Source organism: Lytechinus pictus, chromosome 11, assembly GCF_037042905.1.
Source record: "Lytechinus pictus isolate F3 Inbred chromosome 11, Lp3.0, whole genome shotgun sequence".
NCBI classification, from domain to species: domain Eukaryota; kingdom Metazoa; phylum Echinodermata; class Echinoidea; order Temnopleuroida; family Toxopneustidae; genus Lytechinus; species Lytechinus pictus.
In genome coordinates this window covers 17292780-17305280 of record NC_087255.1, presented here as the reverse complement: position 1 = coordinate 17305280, position 12501 = coordinate 17292780, and the positions used below count along the sequence as shown (strand labels likewise).

At 31.9% G+C, this 12501-nt stretch overlaps 1 protein-coding gene across 1 annotated transcript in view; it reads left to right on the top strand.

Annotated features, from left to right (window-relative positions):
- Positions 1–4402: 4402 nt before the first annotated feature.
- Positions 4403–12501, top strand: part of LOC129270904 (GTP-binding protein Di-Ras2-like) — an 81878-nt gene continuing 73779 nt past the window's right edge. Inside the window, exon 1 of the mRNA XM_064106890.1 lies at positions 4403–4539. Within this exon, the coding sequence (XP_063962960.1) occupies positions 4426–4539 (114 nt within the window). The 5' untranslated portion in view covers positions 4403–4425. The remainder of the gene's footprint in view (positions 4540–12501) is intronic.

Here is a 12501-nt window from a genome sequence, read left to right as displayed (position 1 = left end):
TTTCGTGACCAACTATGGGTGGGCGATGATCTGGTAATTTTTTACGCGCCAAAGAGAGGCATGTAACTTAATTGCTAACGAGCAGAATATTAATGTTTGGACTTGATGTTGACACATGTCGCTTAAATCCCCCCTTCAAAAATAGAAATAAACAAGTATGTTAAAATAAGAAGGAAATTACAGTATATTTGTATGTAGTCATCGGGTTATTGTTGTACTTTTGTTGGCAATCGATTAATACTGCTTGCTGACATAAGAAAGTAAACAGATACATTTTCAATATAGCAGTTTATGTGAGGGTAATATTATTTGAATTCGAATAAGAATGAACGTAACCGCCGCAACAATTAAATTGTCGTCGTGTTTATATCTGATATCAAGAAATACGACTTAGGCTCGTTAGGTTAGACAAATCAAATAAAACAGATTGATACACAACCTGTGATTTGTTAAGATCAATAGCATATTAGGTTTTGGTAGTTGACATAATTTTAATTTAAGAATACTATGAAATATGAGATTATCAAAATATCTTTTTCCTCGATACACGTAAATCGTTCAATGTTGTGGTGACTGCTCATTTTAATCTGAAACAATTCCTTTTTTAAGGATAGCTTTATTTGTTTTCAGTGTTATTTTGATTTTTTTGTCGCTTTCATTGAAAGGTTCTTAGACGCCATACAAAATAACATTGATTTTATAACATAATATTAGTTTACATTATTTAGAAGCAAGTACAACATTAGAAGATACAAAAACATTCGAATCATATTACACTTAAGAACATTGAATTTATAACATACTATTAGATTAAATTATTTAGAAGCAAGTACAACATTAGTAGATACAAAAACATTCGAATCATATTTCACTTAAGAACATTGAATTTATAACACAATATTAGATTAAATTATTAAAAAGCAAGTACAACATTAGTAGATATAAAAACAACCTTCACCTCAGGTCATCCACGCACAATTATATACCAATATAAAATGATAAGAACAGTACAATCTGGCAGAAGTTCAGACAAGATCAATTTTAGAGAGAAAGAGAATATATTACATGAATGAATAAGAATATAATGAAATTTTATTCTGTTTTTCCCAAGAGTATTTAGAAATAATCTCTTCCGAACTTACATTGTATTCTTAACATGCCATATAGTTTCAAAATGTCAAGGTCTCGAGATTGTACGATGTATTACATTGCCATTCTTCACAGTTATTACATGATTACTGTGATGTTATTGGGGCATATTCTTCTTCACGTTTTACCTCTTTCTGTTATATATGATAGAGAACAGTCTGCTAATGAAATAACTTTGCACGAATATATCCATAAACACAATTATTATGATGAAGATGGTCATTATACATGTTATATGGAATAATATTCTGGCATTTCGGAAGTAAAGCAACTTACCTGTAATAGTTTGTGCCGCAGTTTGGTACCAGCAAGATACAGCTATGCAGACATATAACAGGTAAACTCTTCTCAGCCCAGTCATCCCCATGCTGTTTGAAAAACAAAGAAACGAAAATATCTTCCAATTTCTTGAATTTGACTTCTTTGGCAACTTCGCACACACTTCGCGCCTTTCAAAAACTAAGGGCAGAATGTTAAGTTTGAATTCCAGTATGCCTTTATCATTACGACGCATGCGCACAAAGCCAACGCCCAACACTTCGGAAGTCTTTGAGCATACTGCATGGGAACAATCGCTGGAGTTCGAATATGCAAAAAAAAAGGGAAATCAGGGCGACGCATGCGCATTGCAATACAGTTCTTGAGTCAAATGAAGAACCAAATGACAAATTGTGCACTAAGCGTCATCTTTTGTGATTAAATTTCCAAGAGACTTTCGTTCACTTTTCGGGATAATCTTTATTCTCTCAAAGAAACCCAGCATGTATTCGAAATGTAAGCAAATGAAAACGAAATAAATCATAATCCAGGTTGTCCATCCCATTACATCCGGATCGATAATTCAACCAAAACTTTGAAATTAAATCACCATACATAAGGAAAGAATAATATCAACGTACATTTGGCACTTCGTACTTTTGAAGTTTTCCGCCAGTGGCTCACACTTGTATGTAATGTTCTAAGACATTGCATTTTATTAGAATGGAGCAACAATGAATGAATCAGGATATCTTAAAGAACGAAATGATGTATGTAAACTCCCTATCATGAAAACGCCTATTGGAAGTTACAATGTATTGACATGATTGATCGAAGTTTCTACACACTGAAGGCTTTATTATGAAGTCCGTTGCTTTTAAAATGAAGATGATTGAATGTCCCGTGTTTCCACTTGAACCGAGAACAAAACTCAGGTATACAAAACCACCGATATGGTGTCTATTGTCTGTATAGCATGATGAATGACTAGATGCATTTTACCATTAAATTTAGAACGAGTCATATTTATATTTCATATCTTTGCAGTATGTATTTTGATTCTTGTCTTTACATCAAGTTTTAACATTTAAACATTCAACTGTAGTTGGTTACTTGTTTACGAAATTTGTTTGTGGCAATTCGTTTCTACTTAAACTTTGGTGCTTTTAACTTATCCTTAATCACGGGATCTGCATTCCTTTATAAATGGTTGAAAACCAGAATGTCTTTATTATTTTTCTTCATATGATTGTGTTGAAAGTAAGGACTTAATATGGTAATGGTGGATCTATGAAGATACATGAATGAGCGAAAACCTGTATGGATTTTACAAAATAGATAATCTATGAAACAATATAGAATATCAAATTTTAAAACGTATCGTCAAACAAATTATCTTTACAAATTCACATTAAACCTAGGGGCTTGGTCGAAAATAACTTGCTTACTGTGAATTTGAAAGGAAGACAACGATAATTCGATTCATCGCTATAATCGATTTAATTACCCCAACCAAATTGTACTCTTTTTTCATCTTCTGAGTACTCAATTAATGGATGGCAGTAGAGGCCGAGCGCCGTCTCGCATTCTTACCAGTTAGTCGAGGATTGGTTCTTCTCTACTTCGCTGACATTTTTATGAGAAACACAGCCTAGCTATTTTCATATCCGTTCAAGTAATCCCGGCACGTCCTTGCATTATAATACTTTCAAGAATGTTTAGTTTTATAAAATGATGATATAAGTATCGTATTTTGCTAGTATAATTTACATTACCCAATTTTTGCAAATGTAAGGTCCTTACTTTTGTTCATTTTTGTTTGTAATTGTATTTATGTATTTGTATTTGTGTATTTTTTATTTATATGTGAAAAATGGAAAGAAAAGAAATGAAATAAATCAATAAATCTTAAATCTTAAAAATCTTAAATCTTAAATAATACATATTTTCCATAACGAAAAAAAATATATAGACCAATTACAACAATTTTCAGAATTAAGAATTACAGCTCTACAAAAGATGATGATCATAGCGTATATTTATATATTCCTGTTTGAATGCCTTATATCTTCTACGCATTCAAAATACTCTTCTAATGGGCTAATGCTATTTTGGGTTTTTTCCTCTTCATTTATGAATAAATTTTGTGTACGTTTTGTACTTCCGAAAAAAGTACTAATTGCGAATGTCCAAGTCGCATCTAATCTAGTAAAGAATATATTATTGCTTTTTGGGGGAACCAATTATTTTATAGCCTTAATATAAGATACAACTTCCAAAACAATATTAGGTCATGCTCAGCAATATATTGCTTAAAAGTTACTCTTAAAAAATTATACAATCTTTTGCATCCATCTATCCAACTGCGCTCTACTGCACCTGCATTGCACCCAATGAGGCCGCCATAATTATGAAGGTCGATCGCTGACGATGGCGGTCTCCTGCATTCGTTTTAATTGCCATTCTGTTCAATTAATACTGTATATTTGTTGATATTTGATGTCATTACGTATATTGCGAATGTTATAATTATATTGATTTGGTAAATATTGGATAATTATCTCTGACGTGAATGCAGAAATAAACTCAATCAATCAGTCAAGAACACAACTTGCTCTCCGTTCAAGATGCGATTTTTTTTTTCTTTCTAATATTCTTTTTATCTGTACACTATATTTCCTTTATACATGTACAATCGTTAAAATCTATAATTTATAATATTTTCTGTATGAGTACTTTGTTTAATCATTTCATATCTCAATTAATACTTGTTTAGCTTACATACGCATACTCTCGTGTTTGTTTTGACCATAGTTTTATATGTGAATAATAACAAATTAATTTTACGAATTCCTTGCAAATCAAAGCATTTTCAATAAATACCATCCGAAAAAAGAAAAAATAGCTCATCACTAATCTAATGATGGGTTCAGATCTCGGTGAATAACATGGCTTTATTTCTGCAATATTTGCAACGAATGAAATTTACAGATGTCTGCTGTTGCCTGCTACCCCGCGATGGCTCGTGACCCAACAATCATTCAAGAAGCTAAAGAAGACTTACATTCAACCCACGTAATGTCATCGGACGTCGTCCCTAAACACAGCACCAAAACGTTTGAGTATAACTACGTACGTGAGTAGGAAAGCAAAAAAAAAACACGTCTCAGTTTCTTACAGCAACATCATCTTATCCTGAGAAACCAATGTGAATTTTCTCCAATAAATAATAAATAATAATAAATAAATAATCAAAAGAAAATATATATTGAGATGATTATATATTATTACATCATACATTATAATTACTTGCCTGGAAGCAAACTTTCACGGGATACGCAGAACCGTGTATTTGTGAACGTTGTTTTCCTCTTTAATCAAAATAATAAGTATTAAGCCATTTTTATGTTAACTGCTTCAAGTTTACATGATAAAAACATGTATTTTTCAGTATAGATTCTCAGTGGAAATAGTTCTATAGAATATTTTCAATATACGTTCAAGTACCCCCCCCCCCCCCTCCAAAAAAATAGGGTCAAATAACAAAGAAATTCGGTTCTCAAGAACGGCTCAAAACCGTTTGAAAGGGTTCCAAGTATGTGTCAAGTAATGTCATTACAAATTTTGATTAAATTAAAATGATGATGTTGCTGGAATTAACTTTCTACATTGTCTTGGACGTTTCCTCGTTTCTGTAGGTCAGGACTTTGAGTCTGTTCTTTGGCTGTCTACATTGGGTGATTTCCTTTCGTTTTTTCCGTCTGTGTTTTTGTTTCATTGGCAAACCTAATGTCATCGTCGTGTCTTGACATGCAGATGTTTTGTCAATAATTCCATCTTTTACAGTATTGTTTGCCTGTCTGCTTTTTTGTACGTTTTCAGTGTATTTTTCATCTATGGCGTTGTAATTGTTTTACTGGCAAACTGGGTTTCGTTAGACCTATCTGTGTCTAAAATAGATTCAGAGATATGTAGCCAACGTATCTTGTATATTTCATTAAGTGACCTCTGTCTTCTTAGCGGATTTCCGCAGCTTTTCTTTCTTAAAATGTAGTCTTTAATACGAAAAACGTTAATCAATCGTTCAATCGGCCATTATTAAAGTGCCACCTTCATGACTTTTAACGTCCCTTGTACTGTTTTTATTGGATCCTTATGCCTTTGGACGTACTGATATTGTATCGTGATTTTGTTCAAGGTTTTGTCCTCCATATTGTTGACCATGTTGACTTCTTTATGTCCATATTTCCTGAAATCGTTTTTAGTGGTTGTAAAAAATTGTACATCAATTCACGTGCTTAATTAAGTTATGGTTAGTTGTTGGTCATTATTGTTTTAAAGGATGCAGAACTTCTTAATATTCTACTTTAGTTGCTTTCATCGTATTTGTAATCCATTTAATTTACATTTTCATCGAGTAAAAGTTTATTGAATGTTAAAACATTATTTTTAGGCGGGAGGGTGAAGTTTATCTTTTATTCTTCTGACGTAAATGATGTTTGTTTTTCTTTTTGTAATTATGAACTCACATCAAAATATTGTAAAACATTTCTCAACATGATATATTATCCTTACTTATTCCTTAATCCCGGCAATCACTATATTCAGTTTAAATTGTTACTTTTTCTTATTTCTAACAAAATGTAAAAATTCATAGAGATATCACAAAATTTAACATTTAAAGTAGAATACATGCAATTTAAATTTTATGTAATAAATTTAAATCCAAAAAGGAATAGATACTCATTGCAATTCAAATAAAATCACGATAGATTAATACTATTTCGCTGGAAATGGAGATGTCCACTGAGAAGCTGGACTTGTATATCGTGGACCCCTCAGATGATAATATATCGAAGGAAGTTGCGGAACTCTTTTGCGTAATGATAAAGAACAATACGATATTCTTATTTCTATCACGATTATTTCTTATACTACTAGTTATTCTTCTTCAGCCAATATGTTTTTCAGATAACCAAGGTGGTTTGGCTAATTCTTTCCGGTCTTTACTATCTCTTAAAATATTATAACACCTTTTCCATTTGTCACTTTTTAATGATAATAATGATAATGATATTTATAAGGCGCTTAATGCATATGTTTCTAAACGCACAATTTCCTGATTATTAATTGATTACCAGGAATATGATAACAAAAATGTAATCAATAAAACCAGTAAATTAACGAATTACCAAATCTCAGATTAAAAAAAAAACAAATACAAAATGAAACAAAGATGTGCACCTCCATATAGACCAACCCACAACTGATATACAAAGTGGAAATACCTAAATATTAAAAAGACAGGTCTTTAGAAAGGTCTTGAACTGATCGAAGGAGTTGGCATTTCATGTCATATTCTCGTGTTCTTTTCGTCGTAATTCTTTACTAACATTTTTGTGCTTTCATATCTATGTGTCTTTGTTATAGAAATTCAGATTTATCGAATTTTAGCTGGAAACGTGAAAGCAACCGTTTACACGCAAAATCTAACTTCTTAAGTGCCTTCGTCTTAAATATTCCCTTTGGCCTAGAAACACAGAATGTAAAAATGGTAATTAGTAGAGATTAGAAGTATTGCAGTAACAAGATTCTCTCCGTGTGAATATCTAGAAAAAAAAAACATCGCCATTTCTGTAAGCATCGACAATTATTTAAGAAATTACAGTTAAAGGATTTTAAGGATATTGAAAGAGGTTTCATAATGATAACAGAATCACACATGAAGGCAAAACAGCATTAAAATGATAAAGAAGATAAAGAACTTTAATTTATCAACCCCATGAATTTTATTTTACATGGACGGGAATCACAGATGATTCAGTTGATTTTTCTAAACGATTAATAAAAAAAATTGTAAAAATGTAAATATATCCGGATAAAAACAGGCGCGTCATTATCATGATTATGTTAAGACATCTAATTCATTATTTCATTCATTTGGATTGTGTGCTCTAATTAAGCAATAAACAGACTTCTGCTAGTACCCCAAAATAGACCAATCGCTCATCAGAAATGAGACGAGAGCTGATTATAAAGTGACTGACACAAAAATAGTCACGGGGAAGATGATGAAATAATCATAAATAATGAAATATAAGCATTGATTACTAAAAAGTTGATATATGCATTATGAAAGCAGATAAATTTGGAACATGAGAGTATTTCTCAAAGATAGGATTAAGTCTTCGTCTACATCCATACACGAGGAGGAGTCAAACCCGAATGTAGTAACTGCAACGAAATAATCAAAACTTGTGCACAGGAGTCAGACAGGGATCAGAGATGTCACCACAGCTGTTTAATATATTTGCTTCATATTATATGGGATGTATTGAGATATATTGTGTGCACAAATACTCTGCAGGGAATCAAAGGTAAAAATGACTCAGAAACGAATCGTACTAGGGTGAGTACATGAAGTATATTGTATGTTATTTAAATTTTATTATGAAAAGTCGAGGGAATTGTCTCTTATGACATTTAGTCTGCCATGTCGGGTTATTTGAATTTCATGGATGATTTAGATGTACGATTGTACTCAGTAATCACATCAAAACGCTCTACAGTTTATTCACTAGAGTCATAGTTGACTATAAACTTACTGTCTGGTCTAAAACATACATAGGAGTTAGACAGGGCTCTGAGATGTCGCCGCAGCTGTTTAATATGAAATGTCATGAGGACATAAATAATTGACTTCTAAATTTAAGGATATTGTACTCATACTTTGTCTCTTACTCATATTATTTCCCTGTCTACGTGGTATAAATAATTGGCTAGCAAATTTCGAGCATATTGTATTCATACTCTGTCTCTTACGCATCAATATTTCCCCGTATACCGACGAAGAAGTAATTGTCGACAGCGTCCACGTTCTTGCTCCGATAGAAATAATGAATGATATGTAATTATTATACGTGTGAAACGGCTTAAACTGGCAACAATCCTCACCTGAATTATTTATTTTTATCTGGAAATGTAAAATGAGACTGGCGGCCAGGGTTGTTTTTTTGTGTGCAAATGATCAATATGTCTCTTGTCTGCCGAATCAAAAACAATATCTGCACAATGCAAAAAAGTTGAATAAAAATACAATTGTAAATTATGTTCCTATTCATATGAGATTAACATGAAACCTGAAGGGTGAGGAATTAAGATAACAACTTGATGTATGTTGTGTACATTTCGTTAATATGAATATTTAATTTTAATTTGGTATCAAGATGCATCCCCGGATATTCAAGAGTATCGTTTTTATAATATTTTTACCAGATATATATAGTTATATTAAATGTACATAATATTGACAGCATTGTTTCGGTTTGATATCATAGAGATTGTTTTGTCAACGTTTAGTCCTCGTTTGCTTTTACGTAACCAGCTGAATTGAATTTTATGTGACTAAAATTTAACATTATTCTCAGTAAATTAATAGTATTCTCAGTAAATTAACATAATTCTCTTCAGACAAGAAAAATGGGATATAACACCATGTCGTTTGATTTTAGTAACAATTTTCAAATGTACTTGCACGAAGTAATTAATATAAATTGTAAGTAATATAGGACTACGCATGGATCCTTGAGGAATTCAATGATATATATTAAAACGTATTTGATAATGTAGATTCTATACAGATGCGTGCATATCTTACGATTATGAGTAACTTTCGAAACAGGGTAAAACATCCGTCGGAACGCAGAATATTGAATGTTTCCTCCTTTTTTGTTACCTTTGAAAGAGAATTTGAGATGCAAGATAATTTCCATAGGACCTTTGTTTGTACATAGTAAAAGTAGAATTCAATTCACTTTCATTCACACGTCTAAGTTACGCGATACATAGAATCTAACCTGTTGTCTCGATCCTTATATGTATTAATACCAATCTAAAAACTTAAAATCTGAATCACAAACCCAATTAAAACTCGAACAAGTGATCATTCGTACCGTCAATCGACATACGTTCTCCGAACAATATTTCGCAGTGAAGTGGGAAGATTCTATCACTGGTGCGAGCACTCTCGAGAAACTAGTTCACCGGTATCTCGATCCTGTCTTGAAATAAAATTGTAGTAAGAATAGTTAAGTCTTCATTCTCTTATGGACGAACACGGTTTCATACTAATGACTTCCCTGTTTTAATTTCACTCGTTTTAATGAACAACATTCAATCAGGATTGATGTGAGATGAATGAAGTACACTCGGTTTTGCACATGAATGTGACGCAGATCATTCCAGCATTTCCGACGTTGTCTCGAGAACATGCGATAAGACACAAGAAGTGGTCAATAAATAACGAGGTGAATACTGGAATGGTGCCCTCTTTAGATGGCAAGCAAGTAATCATATTTATTCATTTCAAAGCAAACGATTTAAATAAAAACTATGATTCAGTATCTTACAACAGAGGAAACTACAATAGAGACCTGCTGTTCTTTTAACATAACAGAGAGAAAAGGAAACACAGTGGGATTCGATTAGTTGATTACATAACAATTAACAAAAACTTAATAGGTAGATTTTTTTAACTGAGAATGATCATTTGAATCTTGTATGGCATCATTTCAGTGACCATCTGCTTTCCAACATTTTTATTACAGATTGGAAAAAAGCAAAATTAATGGTTTTGTGTAAATTGCCCGGCACTTGAAATCTGTCCATACAAAACAGGTGGCTCGGGCCATTTTTTCATCTGAAAATATGAACCTTGCCCCTAAGGTGACTTTGGTTATCAAGCTTGTAAGTCAAAATAAATTATAAGAGAACAGCAACTCACTCCCCGTTTAAGATGGGCAATTAAAAATTTCAATACTTTTTCTTATCAACTTCGTGTCCATTATATGCCTTATTGTATAAATATACTTATACACTTTTCCGCTTTATAAATTTCATCTCAAAATTAATAGACATACCACATATTCTATTAATTGGAAATCAAATCAAATCATAATCATAATCATATACAAAATAAGAGGAAAAACAACTAGTTCGCTATGTCACCGGGAAATTACAACGAACAGTTACAGACAATTCACTCTCTCTGTTGCATTGAAATACAGGTCAATCACGTCCGTTATACTTTGCAATATTTCTCATTATTCCATATGCACTTAATCACAAACATTATAAAAAAATATACAAGATGGATTAATTAAAACATTTTACACGCATACATAGGAAATGCAAAATCTATTATTGAACTCGTATTGTATATAAATGTGTATTACATCTGTATTATTGTGCAACTACCATGACTAGAGTGAGTTGAAAATCGTTAGAAATTATTCATAATCTAAATTGAAGTTTCTTTTATCAACATTACCTTGTGACTGTCATACAATAAATTTTCGTATAATATTATTTTTTCCTATGTAGAGTGTTCAGATCCCCAAAGCTTTAGAGTAATGTATATTCCATACTTATTCCGAAAAAATTTGAAGACGGAATGATAATATCAAGTTTAACGGATGTAACTGGCTAAAGAAATCTACACGATTGATTTCAGCTCAATCATGGTCACTGTACTATGTGCAGACAGAAATCATGTGATTATGGTTTTGTACTTTATTTCATTTGTGCAGATTGTTGGTAATTTTCAAATAGTGAAGGATACTCTTGATCTCCCAATTTTAAATCTATAGCACATTAATGAAGATGAAGCGTGTTCAAAATCAAGGAAAATATCTCGGTGTTGTATTTTTTGTTTATCTGTTCACAATTTCCAGTCGTACAAGGGTAGTTAAAACTAGTTGTCACTTCAGGATGTACCAACTATAATCCAGCAACCTCTTTTTATGCGTTTGTTCCATTTTAAATACGATTCTGATTAATTCAGAAACCTAGGAATAGAGGACTGATCAAGATAGGTCATTTTCAATAACACATTGCACATTAATTACAGTATAACTCGATGGTTTCATTTCTGCTACTTTATCCTTCTGTTTTCAGAGATAAAGTATTTTATTGTATTCATTCTCTGATTTGTCTGTTCAGAATCGTGACTGGTGATTTGTCTTATGATGTTCCAAATATAATCTAGCAAGCTACCTTTTATGGTTTGTACCGTTTTTCTTTATGTGATGCTTTTTATTCAGAAACCTGAGAATAGAGGACTGACCAATGTAATCCACATTCAAGAACACGTCAAAACATGTACAGATATTGCACTTTCTTGTACATTATACCTTAATGGTTTCATTTCTGTTTTTATCCTTCTGGATTTAGTAATTTATTAAGTATTCATTCTCTTAATTTTTTTTACAGGAAACCGTTCAAAAATATCAGTTACCATGCAAAACGAATACGTCATACAAACTAAAAATGGAATAACTATTAAAGAATGGTGAAAAAATAGCAGAAAGGTCGATGAAAATGTTATTGGTTGGAGGAAACCTACCTCAGCCATACCCTTGGACATTCCTGATTTTAATTGAAGATTCCCTTTATTAATTCGACCTACACGTGCTATTTCAGCAACCTAAACCCCAAGACTCCCCTCTTTTAAAATTTTATCCAAGGACTTCAACTTTGGATTTTTTTTCTGTAGATATCAATCAATTTGATTAAATATTTTTAAGTCAAAATCTAGGCATTTTATTTTAAACAGTTATTCATATTTTTAGGCATTAAAGGCGTCCACGCTATCCCCGTATACATTGTAGTTTAGTTATTTTGTTTTTTATATATGTTAATGAAATCTTTATGTATTATATTATAGGGTTAGCTAATTCATTTCCTCTTCGACAGGGTTCTTTGTTTCGAAAATAAATTCCAAAAGATAATTGTACAACATAAAAATACATCGGCATAAAAACATATTGTAGATGATAACCTATATGTCGAACGTAATGTTATAAATTATCACGACCTTTGGCACAATTACATAATATGATATGAGGCGAAAATTTCCTGACAAGCATTTTTTCACATGAGAGTGAAATATTAAACGAATACAGATCAGATATAATTTCGTCTTACAACTATGAGAATGCAATGAAGGGCATCAGTGTTACTACCACAAACACCAAACAGTTTGTTTTGACTTGTGAGTGTGATGATTCCTGTATAACGAAATATCCAAAGTTCAAA